The following is a 26,686-nucleotide window of genomic DNA, read 5'->3' as shown; positions in this document are numbered from 1 at the left end:
GAGCTGTTTGGCAAGTTTCTGATACTCGGGTAGCTGTCATATTAACCAATCCTGCTTTCATATCCATAAAACAGTAATTCAGTTTTGTAAGAGAAATAATGTCCTCTAACAAGGGAAGTTCCAGGTAGGAGTATCATCACTGTAGGAAAACATAGATCGCTGCTTACCATAAAGAAGACACATTAAGTTGCAGACAGGCACAATTAAAAGATGCTTACATAAAGCTTTCAGCCACAGTCTTCATCAGCAAAAGAAAAACACACACCATTTGTACACACAAGCAAGCACACCTCATGCACACATGACTGCCAGCACGAGCAACTCAGCAAGGATGTAATCTCATGTGATAGCTGCATTCTGGCCTGAGCTGCCAGAGTTGCTGGTCATATGTGTGTGAGGTGTGCTTGCTTGTGTGTATGAATGATGTGTGTTTCTCTTTTGCTGATGAAGGCTGTGGCCAAAAGCTTTATTTAAGTGTGTTTTAATTATGCCTGTCTGAAACTTAATGTATATTGTTTATGGTAAATAGCAAACTATGTTTTCTTACATTTCTAAAATGTTCTCTGTGCTAAATTCTTGAAAGAGAAAGCTAATATGATACTTCATAAGTGTTGGCGAAATACATACAATGGAAGAAGTAAAAGTAAACACTTGTCAAAAAGAGGGGAAGGACATTGTCGAAAATCAACTCTAAAAGTTCATTATTCTTTGTGTGTCTGCATAGCACTTAATGCTTTAACCATATGATGGGTGGTTACCTATTCTGCTTCCATTGTTTGAAAGAAAAAAAATAGGATTTTCAAAAAATTTCACAGACATATATAGACACTTTTGTGAAAGTGTCAGTGTCTTTTGAGGAGACGGTATTTTTGTATCATGAACAGTTTCTATCGAAGTGTGCAGAAAGGCAGGATCCACTGTGTCAGGATTTGTGATGTAAACCTTTGTGATTCCATTTTTACGTTGCTCTCTTTTAGTTTTTATACTTCTTGTGTTAGCAAAATTTGATTTCCTTTCCATTTGTATTGTATTTAAACTGTCACTTGTACTCCAAGGGTCTCTTATTTGCAGTCTATGCATATCTGTCCGCCTAACCTCCTCCATGACCCCGCCTCTAAAATCCACACAGCCGTGCCACCTTCTGCTTCCAAATTCCTGCTCAAATGATTCATTTCCATGTACCAGCACACTAAGGTGTATCTACAGTGAGTGAAACAATTGCTTTCTTCAAAATTTATAATGCATATTCTTTAAACATTTTTACACTACTAAAGCATATTCAAATACAAAAATTTAGCTAACTGTGGTGGAAAACCATGCCAAATCACTTTAAAAGTTTTGTGCTGAAATTTACATATCGATCCTGCTGTCAACTGGCAACTAAATTATAATGGGTAAAGTAAATGCGTAGTAATCAGCAGCATAATAATATTCACTTTTATTACAATCAGAGTATTTCCTTTTTGAAGTAACATTTTCACGATTTGGATAGGGCTTTCTATGCTCTAGTATGCAACCCAGCTCAAGTTGTTTCTGTTGCTCCTTGGTTATGATCAGTCCCTGATACCTAGCATCAGTCTGAAAGCTCTTTCTGCTGTCTGATTCACATCATTCAGAGATGAAACTTTTCTTCTAGGTTTCAAACAGGCTAAATTTTCTCTTCACGATACACACTTCCACGCAGAAAAGCTTTTGCACAGAGGGTATTAAATGTGCACAAAGGGTGGCACAGATTAGTCTGACTCATAGAGGTGCCTCACAGAAATTAAAAACCTGAATTGGGCAGGTTCTTAAGATAGGTGCAAATTATCCTGTGAAATATTGCTTACAAATTTAAAGAACCATGGTTAACTGGAGAATGTAGAGGTATTTATCAGGCTTATATGCATCGTCCCATAGGGATTATGAGGACAGGATGAGACCAATTACAACATGCACGTAGACATTTAAGCAATTATTCTTCCCACATTCCATATGGGACAGTAGAAAGAGGGAAGCCTAGTATGCAGTACCATGCTGAGTACCATCTGCCGCGCACTTCACAGTTACCAGAGTATGTTTGCAGATCTACAGAAAAATACTGTTTTACTTGAACTGGGAATGGGAAATAATCATGCTTGGAAATCAGTCATACATAAAAAGTATCTTCTTTGTTTCTGCCCCTTCCCCTCTCCCCCCTCCCATCTTTCTCTGTCTTGAAGAATCTTCATTTTCAGTTAATTTCTTATGTACTGCTGCTTAATGGCCCACAGGCCCTGATAGTCTTCGTTGCTGTAAGAATATTTTGTCTTTGTTGATTTTCACTTTGCCAAGACCAACAACATGTATAATATCAATGGAAAGCAGCTGTCTTTGGCTTTTCTAAATGTCAAGCTAAGGAATTACTTTTTATCAAACAGTGGAAAATCCAGGATGGAATGTAACAGTATTATGAGAAGCAAAGTTACTATCACCATATAGCGGAGATGCTGAGTTGCAGATAGGCACAACAAAAAGACTCTCACTATTATAGCTTTCGGCTATTAAGGCCTTTGTTGAAAAATACAACACACACACACACACACACACACACACACACACACACACACACACAAACACTTATAGGATCAGTTTTTTGTCTGTCTGGCTGGCTGTTGAAAGCTCTTTTTTCTCAGGAAAACTTAGATGTCTCACGCTGAAATGTGTGTCACATACTATGAGATATTGTACCTTGGCAGTGTAAGTAATTGAAGCTTCTAAGTCAATGCAATCAATATGTCATTTATTGTGATACTCACAAACTCATTCACCAAAACCTATAGAGTACTTCTTGTTGACCTAGAATCGTGGAATTTAGCAAGAAGCAAAGTTTCACATTACAAGTAAAGTGAAAAAAATGAAAATTGTTAATTTGAAATTACATCGCGTAGAAAAAAATATTTCAAGCAATGGAAACTCTTGATGTATCTTATTTATGGTAAGTAGAAAAAATATTTTTTTTTTGTAATTTGTTTCCTGGTGTCAAAACTGAAATTAAAACGATCAGTAGCTCTGCATTCAAGCTGACTGGGTCAGTCAAACATCTGGCAAAGAATGACTTTGTCGCTCATATGACACATTTCAGAATTTATCCATCATCAGATATCCAGGAGCAATTACTGAACCAAGGTATGGCATTTCACATACAACTTAATAAAGGTTGCGTGCCTCCTGCATGACTACCACATTAATATTATTGAAATTAAAACATTCTCAAAGATCTTTGAATCTGTGAGACCGATATCTCGCCAGAACTGATGTCAATAAAAGGCAAAAGTTATAGAGATTCTCGATTCTTGGAATTTATGTGCTGCGTATATTCATAATTAAGTTTGTACGGAACGCTCGCTGCATGAGCCCTACGTGCACCTGGCCAGTTTTTAAATAGTAACCCAAAATGTGAGCCATTATTATGAGAAATTGCAAACATATTCCTTCCTGAACTGGAGACAGTATAATTATATCACAACAAGACCCACTTCAAGGGAAACTTTCTGACTAAATTTCTGTCTTCAGTCATCTCCATTCCTTTCCACTATGCATGAAGTCTTTGTCGTAAATCTTCTGGGGCTATTAAACTGGATTTTGAAAGGGTTCCAGCCATGTGTACTCTGTAGTGAACTATAATTGTATCCTTTGTGGTTGATACAGTGTTTGATATCAACCACATAGGTCATAACTCAGTTTAATTCTAGTGGACACACAGTTGGCATATGAAAACTGTCACAAGCATTTCAAACAAGAAAATCAAAACAATTTCATGGAACAAGTAAACAGGAGATTAGAATATGGAAAAATAAGTTTCACATGTACAATTTAATTTATCACCATTAAGTGTTTGTTAGTATTAATCATTCTTATGGTGTTGTCCATAGGAAAAAAGACACAGTAAGATTCATCAGATATCTAAAACAGCAAAATTTCTGTCTAATAGCTGAATAAGGCCTTACTTGCAGGTAAATCAACTACCCCCATCCCCTTCCCTTTCCCTTCCAGTTTTTGGAAGATTTGCTGGCCATTTCTCAGATACTCTTTTCTTCAAACATCCACACCTTTTAGAGTTCCTTGTCCTTCCATTACTAGCATTTGTTTGCCAGTCTTCTTCCTCAACCTTTACAGTTATTTCATTTGTGCTGATAAACCTTTCGGGGTATAAGGTCGTTGTCAACCAAACTCTTCTGCCCCTAATGTTTCATCCAGAACTGCACTGGACATCTTCAGAGGCATTGCTTCTTCATAGAGTCGTGCTGACTGATGGGTCGGATGTCTGAGAGCGACAGTATACTGTAGAAAAGATGCATGGCAGGAGTTGCACATAAGCAGAGATGATCCTTGTCAAAGATAAAGAACTGTGTAGTGATTTTGCAGAAGTACTGTATATATGTTGCTAAGTTTCATGGTATCTTCTTTTCTACTAAAATTATCTCTATGTTTATATATTTCAATGGCTTTTCTACATAGCCATGGATAATAGTTTGTTGTAGATAAAATTTTTCTTTCAGAAAACTTCACTTCGTGACTTCCTTGATGAAGATCATGATCTGCTACAGCCAATTTGTCTATTTTCCATAGTCGGTGAAGACTACTGAGCTCCTTTAGCTGTGTTTTCATGCTTCTCTTTGTTGTTCCAAGAAAATTTTACCACTAGTACACCGAATTTTATATATGCCACATGTTGACAGAGGAGTGCGTGTATCGTTCACATATCACTTTCTTTGTTGGTCTAAAAACCAGTGTAATGTAATGTTTCTATAAAATCTTTCAGATCTGATCTGTTACTTTTTTAAGAAAAGGGAGAGAAACTGTATTCTTCCATTGTCATTTTCCATGCTTGTCCTTTGGCCTTCCATTGTTTGGATGTAGAATTCTGTATACCTTATTTCCTGAGCAGCCATTTTTCTCAAAAGCCTGCTTTAGATGTTTTAATTCAGGATCCAGGTATTCTGGTATGCTAATCCTTTTGGCCCTTTCGGCAAGACTTTTAATGACACCTCTAATTTGTTGTGGGTGTTGATTAGAATTCTTGTGTGAATATCTATCCGTGTGCGTTACTTTTTGAAAAACCTGAAGAACCATCTGTTGGCCTGTCTCATAGCTAAAACATCTAAGAAAAGTATTTTGTTGTCATTTTATATTTGCCTGGTGAACTGGATTTTTGGATTTATATTATTTAGAAGACCAAAGAATTTGTCCAAAGCTTTTTTACTATACGGCCAGACCAAAAATGTGTTACCCACAAACCAGTACCAGCTAGATGGTTTCTTATTTGCTTTTTCTAAAGCTAACTGCTCAGTTTTCTCCCTATAGAAATTAGCTGTAGTGCAGTATACATGTCGCTCTCAGATGGCTGACCCATCAGTCAGCAGGATTCAACAGAGCAGCAACACCTCTGAAGATGTCCAGTGCAGGTCTGGGCAAAGCATTAGAAACAGAAGAGTTTCATGGACCACTACCTTATATCCCAAAAGGTTTACCAGTAGTAGCATCATCCGATCATGGAAGCCTTCATTCTATCATCTTTCATTTGTTTTGTGCCCTTCTTTTGCACACACATCTTTCTGTTTCTGTAAGGAAGTCATCCAACTGTACTATGTCCTTTGTGACCTTAGATGTTTTTAGTTGTTCCATTGAGTTCACATGTGGACTGTCTCACTTTTTGTACATTTTTGTTTCATCTGTGGTTTTCTCTGTCAGGTACACTCATAGCAGTGTTCATATATAGTTCCTTCAGGCAGCTAAACACAATTTCCACCAGTGACAGAATATTCTCTAATATGCACTGAAAGTGCTGTTATCACTCAAAGCTCTTCATAGATTTATCATCATTAAGTGTTTTTTTAAGCACTGTTATTTTGTTCAACTCACCCTCCAGTATTATTACCGACTGCTGTTATCATCTTTGTCAGTGCACTAGGAAAGAGATTCCTGTGCTGATAGGAATGTCTTACGTTGGTTGGAGGATGGAAATAGAGTGCAAATCATGATGCCTCAGCTAAACACTTGGTTCAGAATGTCTTATTATGTTGTCTGTTAATCAGCTAAACTGTTTATAATTATTTCTGCACAAAGTACTATAGCAAGCTTCGTATTTGCAGAAGATAAATGATCTAGTAATTTTTGCCAGGTGCTGGGAACAATGATTTAAACTTGTTTACTGTCAACCCTAACTTCTTGCTGAAGCGGCCATGTGCCTGTAAAATACTCGGGGGCAACACATTCAACATACAACCACACCATTATGCTCAAATCCTATTACAGGTGTATCTGTCTTGTAAATCAACTCTGCTGTAATTTCTGCATAGCCTTTTGTGTGGGTATGGCACTAACCAGGTGTTCACCAGAATGAGTGGACACCACCAAACTGAGGCCAGTGGCAGAGTATGTTTCCAAATACAGCATATTTGATGTCAGTGACTGCTGCACAGCCCGTGCCATCCAGATCCTTCCCACCAAGATCAACTTCTCACAGTTGCATAAATGGGATTACTCTGTTATAGTACATCTTTCATTCTTATCTGTGGCGTTCAATTCACATTAGCTCATTTCTCACATGCAGCTGTACCCCTGTCTGCCATGCGTCCCATCCCCCTTATAAGCAGCCTCCCTCTAATAGACAGCAGAAATGAGTTCAAATGTTAGTGATTTTTTCTTCACAATTCTTTCTGTATATTAAAAACAAAGATTCCAAGACTTACCAAGCGGGAAAGCGCCGGCAGACAGGCACAATGAACAAAACACACAAACACACACACAGAATTACTAGCTTTCGCAACCGATGGTTGCTTCTTCAGGAAAGAGGGAAGGAGAGGGAAAGACGAAAGGATGTGGGTTTTAAGGGAGAGGGTAAGGAGTCATTCCAATCCCAGGAGCGGAAAGACTTCCCTTAGGGGGAAAAAAGACAGGTGTACACACACACACACACACACACACACACACACACACACACACACACATATCCATCCGCACACACAGACACAAGCATATATGTCTGCTTGTGTCTGTGTATGTGCGGATGGGTGTGTGTGTGTGTGTGTGTGTGTGTGTGTGTGTGTGTGTGTGTGTGTGTGTGTGCGCGCGAGTGTACACCTGTCCTTTTTTCCCCCTAAGGGAAGTCTTTCCGCTCCTGGGATTGGAATGGCTCCTTATCCTCTCCCTTAAAACCCACATCCTTTCGTCTTTCCCTCTCCTTCCCTCTTTCCTGAAGAAGCAACCATTGGTTGTGAAAGCTAGTAATTCTGTGTGTGTGTTTGTGTGTTTTGTTCATTGTGCCTTTCTGCCGGCGCTTTCCCTCTTGGTAAGTCTTGGAATCTTTGTTTTTAATATATTTTTCCCATGTGGAAGTTTCTTTCTATTTTATTTACAATTCTTTCTATACATTGACAAGTTAAGCACAAATAATTTACCTTTAAAAAGAATGTTTTGTTCTATAATGTTTATTGTAATTATTATCTTTGGTACATGATAACTGAGAATGATAAGTTACTTGCATCTACAACATAATGATATTATTCAGTTCATGGCCTGATGTGTAACAGTTATGCTTGTATTGTATGCGAACAAAACTGCCTTGGGTGGCTTATGACTAAAAAGACACACTTTAATTGCTGTGACCCAAAGGTAAATAAAGTAGTAAAGAAAGAAATTATTCCTATTGCTTAAAATCTATTTTCTTTGTTCCAATTTCCCAGTGTTATAACTGAACTCTGATGCATATTAGTTGAATTGTGATGAAAAATTCCTGAATGAATTCCAAGGATTTCACCTGTTGGAACTTTTTATTCAGAAGCTCACTAATTTCATTAGATGTCATTTCCAATATAAAATTTTGGCATGAAAGCTGTTAAGCTGTCTAGTTTGGGAAATTGACAATATTTACCTGCAATAATTTTGCCATGAAATGGGGGAAATGGGTTTGGCAGATAATGATTTGGTTTCAGCTGTGTGGCCAATACACAGTAATAATTTAGAAACAATCTTGTGATCATGATAAGAAACTCTAACATTGTACAGGAAAAACCATATGGAGAGTAAAGGAGTTCTAAAAAAAAATTGAGCACCTATGGAGTAAAACAGCTGCAATGTGTCTTTTAGAAATAAACCACCCAAAGCAGATTTGTTTGCATATGATACAATCATAAAAATTGAGAATATAATGTAAATGGATAGATAAAAACCCTACTTACCAAGCAGTGGCAGGAATCACCCAGAAATCCGGATCACGGGAGACTTACTGGACAGGATGAGGAGGAGAGACTGATTGTTGGGAACTGCACTGGATGAGATTTGGAAACCTGAGAGCTTAGATATGGAACACAGGTAATATGCAAGACAAAGATTACTACTAAAACATCATGCACGAGTTAATAAGAGTGAAAAGCTAAGAGCATTGTATGTAACAGAGGTAGGAGCGGGTGTCGAAAAGTAGACAGGTCAGAAAATGAAAGATGTAGAAAACTAAAATGGTGTGAGGATAGGAGTAGTTATTGGAAGAAATTCTGAGACAGAAGGAAGTAACAAATTAAGGCCAGGTGGGTAGTGAGAACCAAGGACATATAGCACTAGTTCCCACCTGTGTAGTCCTGAGAAACTGGGGTCTGGGGCAAGAATCCAGATGGCATGTGTGGTGAAACAGGTATTGAGGTCCTGACTGTCATGTTGTAGAGCGTGCTCTGCATGAGGATATTGTGTGTTGCCAGTATACACCTTTTGCCTATGCCCATTCATCCTGAATGATAACTGGGTGGTAGTCATGCCGATGTAGAAGGCCGAACAGTGTTTACCTCAAAGTTGGTATATGACTTGTCGTTTCACAGGTGGCTCTGCCTTTGATAGTATATGTTTTGAAACTTCCTGGCAGCTTAAAACTGTGTGCCGGACCGAGACTCGAACTCGGGACCTTTGCCTTTTGTGGGCAAGTGTTCCACCAACAGAGCTACCCAAGCACAACTCACGTCCCGTCCTCACAGCTTTACTTCTGTCTGGAGTATATGTTTTACCATTACAAGGCTGGAATAGGTGGTGGTTGGAGGGTGCATAGGGGAAGTCTAAGCTGGGCAGTCACAGGGGTAGGAGCTAAAAGGATGAGTGATGGGGTGCAGATGTAGTGTAAGATCTGATAAGGACACTGCGGAGTTTGGGAGGGTGACAAAAAGCTATTCTAGGTGTGGTGGGCGAAATCTCAGACAGAATGGATCTCATTTCAGGGCATGATTTTAGGAAGTCATGGCCTTGTTGAAGTAGCTGGTTGAAATATTAATTGTATACAATTCTCTTAGCTTTTCAGTCTTATTAACTCATGTGTGATATTTAATTAGTAATCCCTGCCTTGCATATTGTCTGTCTTCCACCTTTAAGCTCTCAAGTTTTCAAATCTCATGCAGTGCAGTCCCCAACAATCAGTCTCTGCTTCTCATCCCGTCCGGTAAGTCTCCCGTGACCCGGTGTTCAGAGTGACTTTTCAGAATTGTACCCCATTCCCTAAACCTCTCCAATCCTTTTCCTTCACTGCCCTTACTTCCTTCCCCTTCAACTCTTCTGCCAAGAGGAGGAGCCACTGGCTCTGAAAGCTTGTAAAAGTTAAACCTTTGTGTGTGTGTGTGTGTGTGTGTGTGTGTGTGTGTGTGTGTGTGTGTGTGTGTGTGCGTGTGTGCGCACTTGGTGGTGGATTTTTTTTATCTACCCATTTGATTATTTTTGGTATTAAAAAAACTGAACATGCTTACAGCTTTAATTTCTGTATTAAAAATGTTTTGAATGGTGTACATAGACGTGAGAGACTCTCATGTAAACATCTGTTTTTGCAGTAAATATGTGAATACAAAATCATAATGGTGGGAATTTAAGGAGATGGGACCTGGATAAACTGAAAGAACCAGAGGTTGTACAGGGCTTCAGGGAGAGCATAAGGGAACATTTGACAGGTATTGGGGAAAGAAATACAGTAGAAGAAGAATGGGTAGCTTTGAGGGATGAAGTAGTGAAGGCAGCAGAGGATCAAGTAGGTAAAGAGACGAGGGCTAGTAGAAATCCTTGGGTAACAGAATAATTATTGAATTTAATTGATGAAAGGAGAAAATATAAAAATGCAGTAAATGAAGCAGGCAAAAAGGAATACAGGCGTCTCAAAAATGAGATAGACAGGAAGTGCAAAATGGCTAAGCAGCGATGGCTAGAGGACAAATGTAAGGATGTAGAGGCTTATCTCACTAGGGGTAAGATAGATACTGTCTACAGGAAATTTAAAGAGACCTTTGGAGATAAGAGAACCACTTGTATGAACATCAAGAGCTCAGATGGAAACCCAGTTCTAAGCAAAGAAGGGAAAGCAGAAAGGTGGAAGGAGTATATAGAGGGTCTATACAAGGGCGATGTACTTGAGGACAATATTATGGAAATGGAAGAGGATGTAGATGAAGATGAAATGGGAGATACGATACTGCGTGAAGAGTTTGACAGAGCACTGAAAGACCTGAGTCGAAACAAGGCCCCCGGAGTAGACAACATTCCATTGGAACAACTGACAGCCTTGGGAGAGCCAGTCCTGACAAAACTCTACCATGTGGTGAGCAAGATGTATGAAACAGGTGGAATACCCTCAGACTTCAAGAAGAATATAATAATTCCAATCCCAAAGAAAGCAGGTGTTGACAGATGTGAAAATTACCGAACTATCAGTTTAATAAGTCACAGCTGCAAAATACTAATGCAATTCTTTACAGACAAGTGGAAAAACTAGTAGAAGCCGACCTCGGGGAAGATCAGTTTGGATTCCGTAGAAATGTTGGAACACGGAAGGCAATACTGTCCCTACGACTTATCTTAGAAGCCAGATTAAGGAAGGGGAAACCTACGTTTCTAGCATTTGTAGACTTACAGAAAGCTTTTGACAATGTTGACTGGAATACTCTCTTTCAAATACTAAAGGTGGCAGGGGTAAAATACAGGGAGCGAAAGGCTATTCACAATTTGTACAGGAACCATATGGCAGTTACAATAGTCGAGGGGCATGAAAGGGAAGCAGTGGTTGGGAAGGGAGTAAGACAGGGTTGTAGCCTCTCTCCGATGTTATTCATTCTGTATATTGAGCAAGCAGTAAAGGAAACAATTGAAAAATTCGGAGTAGGTATTAAAATCCATAGAGCAGAAATAAAAACTTTGAGGTTCGCCGATGACATTGTAATTCTGTCAGAGACATCAAAGGACTTGGAAGAGCAGTTCAACGGAATGGACGGTGTCTTGAAGGGAGGATATAAGAGGAACATCAACAAAAGCAAAATGAGAATAATGGAATGTAGTCTAATTAAGTTGGGTGATGCTGAGGGAATTAGATTAGGAAATGAGACACTTAAAGTAGTAAAGGAGTTTTGCTATTTGGGGAGCAAAATAACTGATGATAGTCGAAGTAGAGAGGATATAAAATGTAGACTGGCAATGGCAAGGAAAGCGTTTCTGAAGAAGAGAAATTTGTTAACATCGAGTATAAATATAAGTGTCAGGATTTCATTTCTGAAAGTATTTGTATGGAGTGTAGCGATGTATGGAAGTGAAACATGGACGATAAATAGTTTGGACAAGAAGAGAATATAAGCTTTCAAAACGTGGTGCTACAGAAGAATGCTGAAGATTAGATGGGTAGATCACATAACTAATGAGGAAGTATTGAATAGGATTGGGGAGAGGAGAAGTTTGTGGCACAACTTGACCAGAAGAAGGGATCGGTTGGTAGGACATGTTCTGGGGCATCAAGGGATCACCAATTTAGTATTGGAGGGTAGCATGGAGCGTAAAAATCGTAGCGGGAGACCAAGAGATGAATACACTAAGCAGATTCAGAAGGATGTAGGTTGCAGTAGGTACTGGGAGATGAAGCAGCTTGCAGAGGATAGAGTAGCATGGAGAGCTGCGTCAAACCAGTCTCTGGACTAAAGACCACAACAACAATTGTAATATCTTGTTTCAGTCAGGGTAAGTAATACTTTTTGGTAAATATAGCTAGTAAATAGGCAACAGTGTAATTTCCACTTTATCACTTGAAAACCGTTTTGATTGGCCTGATTTTGTTCGTCCAAATATTTATTTTATTACTTCTCCCTCCACAGTTCTTTCAAATCTTCATCTGGTGGCTTGAATAGACGAATGGATATGTACCTGAAGGAAAGTGAACATGTTAGAAAGTAAGTATTGCTCATTTTTCCATCACAATATGCTGTGAGTACTTTCTTTTCATGTAAGTAAAAATTAAAGATGCACTTTACCATAGTGGCTGCTCTTGGTAATCTGGAGTAGTTAAGATACTTTAGCTTTAAATTCTGTCAATTTTATGCAGTGTTTACTTTGAAGCACTGTGGCAACAGGAAATTAAACTAGTGATCAGTTTTGATACATTCATCATTTACAAAAAGAATTTTTTTGTTGACATTTGATCTAAATTGTAGCAGTAACAGAATATTCTGAACATAAACTTATATAGCTACAAAATTCAGGGTGTTAATCACAATTTGTTGCATTTTCTCTGACTGTGAAAATAGTCGACATTAAATAGCTTAAGTACAGTTCAGATAAACTCTGCAAAGCGCTAACCACAAGCTGGGCTTGTGCAGAGTGCATGTTGCCAATGTGTAGTCATGTTAGGTTGAAAGGGCCAATGGACAGATGATACGAGGTAGCCAGTACACAAGCTTTTAACTATACATAGTGCTGTAAAAATAATCTACAAACTTTGGAAATACGTTTCTTAACACACCAAAACAAGAAAAAAGAAGTCTAATAAACATGGGCTCTAAAATGCATACCTTACAAACAGTGAGCACTTGGTTAGTAGAAAAGATGTATCTCACAGTAACGAAGATAAACAAGTGCTCATAGCTGTGCATTTTAGAGCCCATATTTACTGGACATTGTATTTATATACATATCCAGGAAAATACAAAACTCCTCACATTGTGTGGATGGCCCATCCTTCACTTTCTGTGATTTCCTCATTTTGACAATATTGTTACAGGTCTATGACAGATTATTGCATTTATTTGCTAAGTTGATGTGGATTTCAGCAGAAACATGAAATCTTGTTTATTATCACAGATGGATGTGTCTTATACTGAGAGGTCTAGATTAACATGAAAGTTTGCAGTTTGGTTGTGAATTGGCAATGAATGTTAATGTGTAGTCTTAGCTGTGGTGACATACACAGAAGTATAGCATGAAGTCTAGATTACATCGGAGGGCAATAACTTTATTACAAGCGGAGCACTCTGTTTGAAGAATGTAAAATATCAATTGCCAGACTGAAGACTAATGTGGGCCATCCTTGGGCTGTGTTCATGAATTTCCTGTCTTTTCTGTCTCTTTTCCCAGCAGTCAATGTATTTTTACATTACACACTTAACAGTTTATAAACTGAAATTGACATCACATCAGAAGCTAATATTTATTTTTCCTATGATAAAAAGGAAATTCTAAGGTTGATAAGCTCAAAGGTAATTATTACACCATAATCGTAATTTCCTTGAATGCTCATGCCAGACATTAAGTGTTTGGAAAGAGGATACAGGAAAAAAACAGGGAGACATTTCTAAAGCAAACAATGTAGATGGAAATAGAATTATTTTTTAAACATGTTCCTACAGAATTTTGAATCTTGTTGTCCTCTCAGATAAATAAGTGTAAAATTGCATCAAAACAAAGATAAGGATGGATAACTTATCTCATTAAAGTATCGTGCCCTAGGAAGAGATAGCTTGCCCTAATTTATAGGACAAGCTATAGACAAGAACTGAAATGCCCGTTACCATGTAGTATTTTAAAATTCTCAGTCTCTTATCAAAAATGTCAAACTCGGCCCTATACTCAATAAATAAAACTAGAACAATCTGGACATTATTGAAACATCCCGGCAGATTAAATGGCTCTGAGCACTATGGGACTTAACTTCTGAGGTCATCAGTGGCAGACTAAAATTGTGCCAGACTGAGACTGAAACTTGGGATCGTTGCTTTTGACGGACAAGTGCTCAACTGACTGAGCTACCCAAGCACAGCCCACAACATGACCTCACAGTTCTACTTCTGCCAGTACCTCATACTTCTCTCTGACCATCATTTTAATGAGGATTATCACCAGCAGAAAAATGCTGCATCACAGCTCAAAAAATGCAACTATGTTCCTGTTTCTTTCAAAGACTGACTGAAAAGTGGGGTACCAGCTTCCTCATTCTACTTCCCTCAACACCTTGAAAACTTCCCAAAAATTTTGGCCTGCAAACATATTTGCACTTCTTTAACATACAACTCACCTCAAACCCCCCTAAATGTAACTCATTCACACTATCTAGTTCATAATTTGAAGTCGCTCATAACCGATTGTTCCCAGTTACCCTTTCTCACTCACTCATTCTGCCTGACCCATTGACATTATCTCTTTGTGTCTCTCTGTCACTGTCTGCTGTGTCACAGCCACAATCTTCTTTGTTCTGTCCCCCTGCTACAGTCTCACTGTCTCCCTCTTTCTCTATCTTACTGCTAATATCTCATTCCTTCCTTCCTACTGCTGCTGTCTCTTCTCATTGTCATTATCCATTTCTTCCTCATTGTCATTGTCATATAATCTATATTTCATTATAACTGGCTCTCACCCACTTCCACTTTCTCCTTGTCTTTATTCCTTCTCCTGCCAGCACTGTCTCCTTCACTCTTTTCCTAGCTCTGTTGTGCCATTGTCAGCAGTGTTCCACTGCCATTCTATCACATTGCCATTCTCATCTTTGCTCTTTCCTTACCACACCCACTGTCTACTGTCTTCTTGAATTTATTACTTTTCCATTTTGTTGCCACTGTGTTCTTCTCACTCAGTACAAGAATGCACAAATATGTTTGCATGCCAAAATTATTGGAAAATTTTTGAAACGTGCTGAGGAAGGTAGGAGGGAGCACTGGTACCCCACTTTTCAGTCAGTCTTTTAAATAAAAAGGAACATATTCACATTTTTTGCGCTCCAATAGGAGAATTTATGCTGCAGCAGGGCATGTGATTTGTATGAAAAGAAATGTATTGGTTAGTAAAATTTAGATCGTTTATTTATGTCAAATTGAAATAATGCAAAACTACTTTTATGCCTCAGACCGGATCTTATGCCCACAAAAATTTTGAATGTGCTTCAGTACTACAATGTGTGGATCCTAGATCATAACAGGGATGCTTTACAGCATATCATGTAACTTAATGAACTACATTTTCATCTCACACTGGATTTTACATGCATATTTTTTGTACAAGCAGGGTAAATTGGAACCTCTGTTTCTAAAAATTGAAAGGGATATGAAGAAAATTTTTAAGGTTGTTCGATATCAAGGTCTAAGGAATATATATCTTAAAAGCTTCAACCATTCACTGTGCATAGCCATCTCAGAATCCAGAGCTGGATTTTGGTAACCAAAAAACAAGTTTTTGGGATGTTTCTCAATAACAGATAAAGATTTTTTGGAAACGAGGAAATGGCTCCTCTAGATAAATGCCTAGAGAACATACCATTAAAATTTGACCAATTTGTTGTGATTATTTATTATTTAGATTTTCGCCTTGTACTGTAATTTTTTGCTTAGAAATAGGGTAACTTTGTGCCTCAGTATTTTGCAGATGGATAAAGATATTGAGAAAATTTTCAAGGTTGTTCTAGATTTGAATCTTTGAAATACATCTAAAAATTTCAATCCATTTGCTGTGCACAACTGACTGTAAGTACTCATTAGGGTTTTGGCCTGTTGGTGACAGCAAAAAAATAAATAAATAAATAAAAATAAATCCTTTTGTGGGTTATTCTGAGGATTTGCCCATGAATTAAAGGTGCCTCACTAAGTGCCATCAAGCCCACCATAGATGACATCAAATGCAAAACGACCTAAATGGGTAAGTGTGTAGTACTTGTACTTTAATCCAGTAGTATAGGATAGTGACACTAAGACTATCCTTTTGTTGGGTATATCAATGGTTATACGAAAAAGTCGACCCTGCTATCTCATCACCAATAGAACCCGAGTTATGAGCACCAGAAAATACCATTTGTATGTGTGGCATTTTGAGACATATTAGGTATGCATGCTACCCCATACATATCAATGTACACATCTCACTAGCTTCCTTGGATACCATTTCTTATTAAATGATAACAGACCTATCATAACATTGGTCTAAAATGGCCATTGGTGAGTTACGTCTGGCCACACTTTTGACAAAAGCAGTGTACAGCACACACATAGGAGTGCCACTCTGCAATTTTTGGCAGAGGGAGTTTGAATATGGCACCATCTATCTGCAAATTATTGTGTATGCGCAATTTCCGCACCTGCACATTTATCGCGCACATGTTCTAGAAACAGGGTGTCGACATGTGGATACCATCAGTCGTACCCAGCCACCGGCAAGGTTGAACCATCTGAAGATGTCGGACAGTTGCTCTGAGGAAATATTGTGGAATTTGCACAAAGTGATCTGCCGACAAACCCATGAAGGAGACTATTTACAACATATTTGCCAGGAAAGCTTGATGAGTCACATCTGCTACCTTTACGGGGAGGAGATGGCAAAGAATGTATGTGAGTTTGACAAGTTACGTTGCAAGAGAGGCAGATTGTTAAGCAGCCTTGCAGTTTTACTAAGAAGCCATGACAAGCAAACCATCCCTACGTTTGCTAAATTTAAACATGTATAAATTCTGCAGCTGCCATTAAAATTAAAACGATGGGCGAGTGCAGCACTTGTGAGAGAAAGGATGTGCTATATGCATCAGGAATTGCTTTTGGTGTCCAGACAATTACTATCACTCCATCTGAAGATTTCGGCAAACCTTTCAGCGGTATCCTGGAGCTGAGTAGACAGCGCCACTTGGGCACTGGCTGACTGGACTGAACGCCAAGCTAAGGTTCATCAAATGACTAAATATGGTCGACCAGAAGCCCGAATGCAAGAAGACGTACCGTGATTGATCTCCTGGAGAAGACTTTGGATGATGCTGCAGTTTTGGTGTTTGCACCTACACCAGGGGCCATTCCCATCCAAGATGTGATTAGTGGAATGGAGTAGGCTGTTTCAAAACTTCCTAAGGATGCTGCCAAAGAGATTAGGCATGATACATGCCACATTTTGACTCAAGCTTCATTTAAGAGGTCCAACTTTAACATCACCTCAGCTGAAAGAAATGCTCTATGAGAATTGAGAGAAGATCAAGACATCATCATCTTACCTGCTGGCAAAGTAAATGCTACTGTGCTTCTATCATGCACAGAATGTAACAGCAATACATACAAACTGCTCGACAATCCTGCGTATAGTAAATTAAAAAGTGATCAGACAGGTGGTAGGATCCAGAGAAAGACTGTGGAACTCATCAGGAAGAGTTCAATTCCAGTGAAAGTCTCTAAGGGTTTGTGTCAACAGGCTGCAGTTCCTTCTAGACTCTACGGCCTACCCAAGATCCATAAGAATGGGGCACCTCTCCGTCCCATTGTAACATAGGAGCATCTACTTATTTTGTTGCAAAATACGTGACATCACTATTGGGACCTCTCATAGGCAAGCGTGACCATGACATTCGCATCTCCGAAGATCTCAAAGGTCATGTGAAAACTCTTATTGCAATCGTCAGATCTCCTAGTAAGTTTCGACGTTGTGTCTTTATTTACAAAGATGTCCTTGCAGGATTCTTTGGAGCTCATTAGCAACAAGTTTGAGGACGACATAGTAACATTATGTAAACACATGCTTACTTCAACATACTACTTATTTAATGATCAATATTTTGAACAAGTGGACGGTGTTGCCATGGGAAGCCCTCTGTCTCCTGCAGTGGCCAATTATTTTATGGACGACTTTGAAGAAAAATTACTACAGTCAGCCATTCTCAAACCCTCTTGTTTTCTGTGGTATGGGGATGATACATTTGTGGTGTGGCCACATGGACATCATACTCTACCTACATTTCTTCAGCATCTGAATTCGCTCCATCTGAATATAAACTTCACAATGGAAGTGGAAAAAGATGGTACTTTACCTTCTCTTGATGTTTTGGTATGAAGGAAAGCAGATGGAACCTTGGGACACAGCGTCTAATGCAAGCCAACGGATACAGATCTATATCTTCAGGCCACAAGGTGCCATCATCCTGCACAATGCGGTAGTGCATTACGTATGTTCGTTCATAGAGCACATCTGGTATCTGATCCTGAAAGCCTGTCAAGTGAAATACAATATTTGAAGACAGTGTTCCGACAAAACAGTTATTCTGAGAGACAGATACGTAATGTATTTAGGTCCAGGCGAGTTAAATATATGGAGCAGAATGAAGATAGGAAGACACCCACCACTGTGGCCTTTTTGCTGTATTTTGGTAGAATCGGAAGAGCTCTCGTAAGATATGGAATTAAGTGTGTTTTTCAACCATTTGCAAAACTGAGAATGCTATTGGGTTTGGTTAAGGATGACCTTGGCCTGAGGAAATGTTGGGTGTACAACATTCCTTGTCAGTGTGGGGAAGCATATATAGGTCAGACATGCCATACAAATCAAGAATGCTGCTATGATCATCAACGTCATACATACCTTCGGCAACCGGAAAAGTTGGCAATTGCGGAACACTTTCTGAATGTAGGACATCAGATGATTTATGAAAAGATGGCAGTTTTGTCCCCGGCATCATCTTTGTGGGATTGTGTCATTAAGGAAGTGATAATATCCATTCAGCTGATAATCTCATCAACAAGGATGCAGGATTTCAGCTGAGGACAGCCTGGAACCCTACATTGGCTGCTGTTAAATTACGACATGAAAAGCAAGATTATTCGATAACAGACCCGTCATAACATTGGTCTAGTACAGCTGTTGGTGAGTAACGACTGGCCACACTATTGGCAAACACAGCATACAGTGCACTTGTAGGAGAGCCACTTTGCGATTTTCAACAGAGGGAGTTTGAATATGGCACCATCTATCTGCAAATCATTTCGTATGCGAGATTTCCACACCTGCACGTTCATCATGCGCATGTTCTAGAAACGGGGCGTCGATGTGCAGATACTGTCAGTCGTACCTAGCCACCAGCAAGGTTGAACTACCTGAAGATGCCAGACAGTTGCTCCGAGGAAATATTGTGGAATTTGCACAAAGTGATCTGGCGGCAAACCCGAATGACTGTTTGCAACATATCCGCCGGCAAAGGATGAAGAGTCACAAAACACTGGGTTGTCAGAATGTGGAAGTAGATTGTGAATACAGTACTAGTAGTTGTGCCATGAGAATGCTCTCCACAACAACTCTAGTAGTTCTTGGTCAAGCACAACTTGACAGTGTTGACCAAACCCCCGTATGGTTTTCAACAAAATATTTCCTGTGTCTGAGAATGAAGTCTAGCCTGAATCCAGAATTCTGTGAATAAAATCTTAAATGAAGTTTCTGGCATTGCCTTCTAAGACGCATGCAGTTCATGGCAGAGCTGCTGAGAACATTTATAAAATCCAAAGGTGGCTACTTCAGTGAATTATAAATGTTTGTAATAGCACCTTGAGTAAAAATTTGTTTATAATTGTAAGTTTCTGCTTTATGGGCACACCTTGTATAAAATTGTATTTCCTGTGGTTCAGTGTTTTCCTGAATAAGATATACATCATTTGTGAATACAGTCCCAACTTTAATGTGACAAAGTAGCTTCTCACATGAAGTGCTGTGATTAAATTTGTTGTAGCAGCACTAGAGGTTACTGCCAACACTGATGCAAGTAGTTTGCGAGTGTGTATTGCACCTCCCAGCTTGACAGGTTAATATATGGTGCAATAAAAGGTACCATGTTCCAGACATCTTACAGCAGTTCGCACAGTGTAGACAGACTTTCATTTCTAATCTAAAAATTATGTAGTGTTGAAATTGGAGAGTGCCTTGGTATATTGTTATACTACTACTACTACTACTACTACTACTACTGTTAAAACTACAGCTAGAAAAATTCCTCCATTTTATTGCAGCCACTGTATTCCACACATCTATTGTGTCAATAGACACTTGTGATACACATGTGAAGCAATAAATTTATATTATTTATAAGATTTTTCTCATCTTATTCTTTACTAGCATTTTCAATAAAGACTTACTCGGCTAACTTGCATTGGTTTGTTTTGTAGCCAATTATCACACTGTAATTTTACCTAGTTTGTTGCTCTCCAGTTTTTGGAATTGTGTGGATGTTTCTTGAAGTGCCATCATTATAAATATGTTATGAACTGCCTTCCAAGGGTACTGGTGGATGCTGACACACTTACAATTCTTGCAGCCAAATTCATGACTGTTAATACAGAAAGTACCTTTATCCCATTAGGTTTCATTATAACAAACGCCTTATCCCCCCCCATCCCCCTCTGACCTCTGCCCCCTCCTCATACACACTATGTGATCAAAAGTATCCGGACACCCCCCAAAACATAGATTTTTCATATTAGGTGCATTAGCACTTAACTGCTAGGTACTCCACATCAGCGACCTCACTAGTCGTTAGATGTTGTGAGACAGCAGAATGGGGTGCTCTGCTGAACTCACAGACTTTGAACGTGGTCAGATGATGGAGTGTCACTTGTCATGCATCTGTGCGTGAAATTTCCACACTCCTAAACATTCGGGGATGACAATCACATCTTTTAACATGATCTTTTATGTCATCTGTATAAACTCCTGGAAAGACTCCTACTACACCGACTAACGGAGAAGCTAGAGACAATATACATCCCACAGCAGGCTGGATTTAGGCAGGGAAAGAGCTGCACATGTCAAGTGTTGATACTATCACAGCACATCGAAGATGGTTTTGAAAGGGAAGAGATCACAGGAGCTGTATTTATAGATCTAACAGCAGCTAATGACACAGTTAATCATAGAAGACTTTTAATGAAGCTGTACAATGCCACTAGAGATTACCAGCTAACCTGTTTCATAAGGGATCTCCTTGAAAATAGAAGATTTTTTGTTGAATTCCAGGGCAAGAGAAGCAGATGGAGATCACAGAAAAATGGATTACCCCAGGGAAGTGTGCTTGCTCCAGCTTTGTTTAACATCTACACAAATGATCAACCACTACCTGAAGGAACACAGAGCTTCATCTATGCAGATGATTGTGCTATCACCGCCCAAGCCCGCTGCTTTGAAACTGTTGAAGAGAATCTGTCCAAAGCATTGAGAGAACTGTCAGCTTACTACAGGGAAAACCAGTTGAGACCAAATCCTGGAAAAACACAGACTTGCGCTTTCCATCTTAAAAACCGACACTCAGCTAGAGCCCTCAAAATCACCTGGGAAGAAACATCACTAGAACACTGTACGTATCCCAAATACCTAGGGGTCACCCTTGACCGTGCATTAACATACAAGAGGCACTGCCTAAATACCAAGCAAAAAGTGGCAGCCAGGAACAATATCATCAGAAAGCTAACTGGCACAACATGGGGAGCACACGCCAACACTGTGAGAACCTCTTCCCTTGCGTTGTGTTACTTTGCCGGAGAATACGCAAGCCCAGTGTGGTTCAATTCTTGCAATGCCAAAACAGTAGATGTTGCTCTTAATGATACTTGTCGTATCATCACCGGGTGCCTGAAGCCTACTCCTCTGGATAAACTGTACAGCCTCACAGGAATTGCACCCCCCGACATTCGTCGGGAGGTAGCAGCAAAAAGCGAGAAGGAAAAATCAGAAACTTGTGCAGCTCACCCCATATATATGGCTGTCGGCCAGCAAACCCACGACTAAAATCCAGAAAGAGCTTCCTCAGATCTACCGAGGTTCTAGTTGGGGCACCACAGCAATGCCGAATCGAACTATGGCATGCAAGGTTTACCAGTACTGTGGGATGGATTACACCAAGCGAAAGACTACCACCCGGCTACACAGAGAGCTGGAGTACATGGAGATCCCTCAACAGACTACGCTCGGGTGTCACGAAATGTAAGAGCAATCTGACCAAATGGGGTTTCCTAGAGGAGCCGCCACTCTGCGAGTATGGAGCAATGCGGACTACCTTCCACCTGCTCCAGTGTACCCAATGTCCAGCAACATGCACAACAGAAGACCTGCTAAATGCAACGCCAAATGCAATAGAGGTCGCTAACTTCTGGGCGGCAAAAGTGTAAATAATTATCTTGTAAATGTATCTACAAACAACATGTAAATATTGTACATTATTTTATATATTGTAAATGCTTCTGACATGAATAAATAAATAATAACATGATCGAGCACCTGTTTATAATGCACTGCCTATGGTGGAGTGGTTACATGACAATAACATCCCCGTAATGGACTGGCCAGCATAGTGTCCTGACCTAAATCCTATAGAACACCTTTGGGATGTATTGGAACACCGACCTCTCCTCAGCGCAGCACTCCATGAAGAATGGGCTGCCATTCCCCAAGTAACCTTGCACCACCTGATCGAACATATGCGTGTGAGAGTGGAATCTGTCATCAAGACTAAGGGTGGGCCAACACCATAGTGAATTCCAGCATTATCGATGGAGAGCACCATGATCTTGTAAGTCATTTTCAGCCAGGTGTTCAGATACTTTTGATCACATAATGTATGTTGAATTGATTTATTTACCAAAGTGCTTTCTGTTTGGAGATACCTACACAGAAAAAAATGTATAATAAAGTTGAAAACTTTCACATTTGTTATTTCTTTTTTATTTATTTCAGTTTATGGTGTACATTGAATGAGTTATTTAACTTTATATTGAATGTTTTCAAATTCCTGGTGACCCAGTACTATTACATTTTGTCGGATGTCTGTCTGTTGATCATAGTTTGTCGCCTGTTCTATTTTTGTCGTAGTGAATTGTATAGTACTGTCAGTAGACACACACAAAACGTACACGCACTATCCTACCTTCTGCAACTATTATTCCTTCCTCACGGGGGAGAGGAGTATAGGTTTGGGAAGGTTAAAAAGGAAGGGCATGTCACTCGGAGTCCAGGATGAGAGGTGCCCGTTAGAGAACAGAAATGAGTTCTGTACAAGTGTACTTACTTTAAATTCACCAGCGAATCCTACATTGTCTCTGTACACTCAGAGACTAGACTCACAAGTCTCCATCGCTGCCTGTTTAACTGAAAACTCATGACTTGAGTCTGTTGTTGGTTACAAATGGACTACACCAGCAAAGAAAGGAGAGCAAGTATTCAGGTGTAACTGAGGGCTTGCCACATTGCCACTATGTAGGTAGTAATTGGGCATGATGATTACTACAATTACTATATGTCAGTATAAATTATATCTGCGTGTGTATGTGTGCGTATGTGTATATAAATATGAATAAAAATTTTCAAAGACTGCCGTAAATTTATCTTAATATTTAATTTCTATTCAGAAAATGTATAACAATTATGTTGACATACACACACTTTCGGCACGTTGCTGAGTTTGTGAAAACAGTATGGGAAACAACAATGAATTGTTTTCTCTAAATGATGATTAATTGTTGAAATTTACAGCAGTTTTTGAGAAAGTTACAGTAGTGAACGGTGAGCTCCACACTTTGCTATTATTCGAAAAATGCAAGTTGCCATGCTGAAAAGAATACACAAATAGCACACTTTTTGGTCGCAGGGACATAACAGAGATGTTGCTCTGGGCCCAGTTTTTGTTTGATAGAGCTTATATGTTTTCTTGTGGTGAAGGTGGAATAAATAAGAATCCAATCAGTTTGTTTGCATTGCATGAACTGTGAATGTTTTTAATCTGTAGCGTGGACTATAGCATTAAACTTTTTAGTGAATGGAGCACTTTCATTTTGCATCATCTTCACAGTCTCAAAAAACACAGCTTCATTAGGGCCATCAGACCCTGAAAATCGGTCATACTAAATCATGAGTAGCCCCGTACTTCTACATGCTTTGGTAAGAGAGAAATAGTCAACGAGTAGGAATTGACTGCAGCACCACCATTCTCAGACTTGTCATACTCGTGGAACTACAGCAGGAAGGAAAGAAGGAAGGAAGGAAGCAAGCAAGTGTTGTTGTACTGATGTGACAGTGGCCCCTTGATTTCTGGTGTGTGCAGTCCTCCACATTAGACTTATACTCACTCCATTTCTGATCACTAGTGTCGACTTGTGAAATTTTGTATTGTAAATGTAGGTCTCTTTTACATTCCATGATGTCCGTAATCCAGTTAGTGTTGCTCTTAGTTTTCCATAATTTCTCCACTATTCTTGTAAGGCCTTTTTTATTGTTTGTATTCTTTGTCGTACATTGTACTTTTATCAGTTTGTTAATTCTGTATTGCCAATTTTATGATTCCATCTACATATATAAATTTACCTATGATTTTCATTTTCTGTTCTTCTACTGCATTTTTGTTTATTATTGGTCAGCTGACAAATTTTTTGTTCTTCAAAGGATATTCTGTGGCCAATTTCCTGTACTATTTAACTTGTTGTTGGGTTTCCTGAATTTGTTGGACAGGAAAACAAGACGATAATTGAAACCCAGGCAATTTAAACTTATGCTGTAAGAATGTACAGTTTTGTTGCGGTAATTTTGAATAAAATGGTTCTTGGGCCTCCAGTCTTATCAAGTGGTTAAAAATGCCTCTATCTTCTGACCAATTACTCCTTGGCCACTGTCATGTGAAGTGTCTGCTGATGAGCTGCAGATACACTCTTATTTATACTAGCTTCTGGCTGTGACATTAGTTGTGCCTACAGCATCATCATACATGGGCATACATTGACACCATCTTCAGTGCACCCACTTCAACCATGTGATTGCTGGATCCCACACTGTGGTGAGCTGTAGCCTGTAATCTTTAATAAGAGAGCTTTCAATGGTTTTTATTTCAATAGCTTCTTTAATCACACTGTCCTAGAAGCCATTAGTGTGAGGCATGACAGAGGTTTTGTCAAATGTGACCCAGTGACTGTTTTTTGGAGCACACTCAACTAAACTAGATTTTTCAAGGTAGCATAGCCAGTAAACTACAAATAATATAAATTTATACCCATAAAAATAAATCAGTGGGTGAATTCTGTCAGAAGTTGTTACTTCAAGTAGCGGGGTAGTAAGTGATGACAGGATTGATCAGTTCAGTGGTTCTATGGACTAAGGCATCTACCACGGCAACAGTGCCAACGTGCAGCATGTTGAGGAGCCAACGGTCGGCTGCTGTACTGCAAACAAAATGATGCATGTCGGTGTCAACAGCAGTGCATCTGGGCCAGAGAGCATGTATTGGTTCCACCTGCTTTATTTATTTCTTCGTTTGTTGTCTCCAGTGTCGATGTGCTGTGTTGCTACACTAACTGAAAAACAGGTTGTGGATTCAGACACTGAGTACTGTAAATAATGTACCTGACAGGTGCACAGTTGATTTCACAGTACTTTAATTTCACTGTTCACAACCCCCGCAATATTACACAGTTATATGGCCACTGCACTATTGTTTAACTTTCGATGTGCCTCGTTAATAGTTTGCAGGGAACCTCCACATACTGCTACAGTAGTTTACTATTGAACATCTACGAGCAGTAAAAACCGAACCACAAAGTTCACGGTTCTTGAAGAATAGAAATGTACATATGGAGCAGTCATTGTCAGTGTTTTAACACATGGTCTATTGGTGTAACACTTATTTCACTGTTATATTAAAAACAAAGATTCCAAGACTTGCCAAGCTTGCCGGTAGATAGGCACAATAAATAAAACACACAATCACACACAGAATTTCGAGCTTTCGCAACCGGCGGCTGCTTCGTCAGGAAAGAGGGAAGGAAAAGGAAAGATGAAAGGATGTGGGTTTTAAGGGAGAGGGTAAGGAGTCATTCCAATCCCGGGAGAGGAAAGACTTACCTTAGGGGGGAAAAAAGGATAGGTCGCGCGCACGCCCGCGTGCGCCCACACACACACACACACACACACACACACACACACACACACACACACACACAGACACAAGCAGACATATTTAAAGGCAAAGAATATGGGCAGAGATGAAAGTCGAGGCGGAAGTGTGGAGGCAAAGATGATGAATGACAGGTGAGGTATGAGTGGCGGCAACTTGAAATTGGCGGATATTGAGGCCTGGTGGATAACGAGAAGAGAGGATATATTGAAGGGCAAGTTACCATCTCCGGAGTTCGGATAGGTTGGTGTTGGTGGAAGTATCCAGATAACTCGGACGGTGTAACACTGTGCCAAGATGTGCTGGCCGTGCACCAAGACATGTTTAGCCACAGGGTGATCCTCATTACCAACAAACACTCTCTGCCTGTGTCCATTCATGTGAATGGACAGTTTGTTGCTGGTTAAGTTGATGCATTGTTGTCGTTCTAAGCAGCACAGGTTTCTCGTCTGAAACTCGGCTCTGGACTGACTGTCTCATGACCAGAAACTGGTCCTTGTATATCACCACAATAATAGGTGCTGAAACTACACATTGTTTGGAGTTTAATGTTCAGAAATTACAATTACAACTTAACTCATTAAATTAACTGAATGCATTGAAAAATTCCGTCTTTTAACAGTTTCTTCTACTGCACGATTTAGGCCAAATTATTTGTTTAAATGATGTAACTAACATATATAGTTATGCAGTCAATACTTTTTACAAAACTGTTAATTACTTTGGAATTAATGAAGGGCTGGTTTT

General features: G+C 39.4%; 1 protein-coding gene across 1 annotated transcript in view; it reads left to right on the top strand.

Annotated features, from left to right (window-relative positions):
* Window positions 1-26,686, top strand: part of LOC126284469 (Golgi SNAP receptor complex member 1) — a 55,774-nt gene that overhangs the window by 22,844 nt on the left and 6,244 nt on the right. Inside the window, exon 5 of the mRNA XM_049983420.1 lies at window positions 12,117-12,191. Coding sequence (XP_049839377.1) covers window positions 12,117-12,191 — 75 coding nt within the window. The remainder of the gene's footprint in view (window positions 1-12,116; window positions 12,192-26,686) is intronic.

The sequence above is a fragment of the Schistocerca gregaria genome, chromosome 8 (genome assembly GCF_023897955.1).
Source record: "Schistocerca gregaria isolate iqSchGreg1 chromosome 8, iqSchGreg1.2, whole genome shotgun sequence".
Classification (NCBI taxonomy): Eukaryota; Metazoa; Arthropoda; class Insecta; order Orthoptera; family Acrididae; genus Schistocerca; species Schistocerca gregaria.
This window is presented reverse-complemented; position numbering and strand designations above follow the sequence as displayed.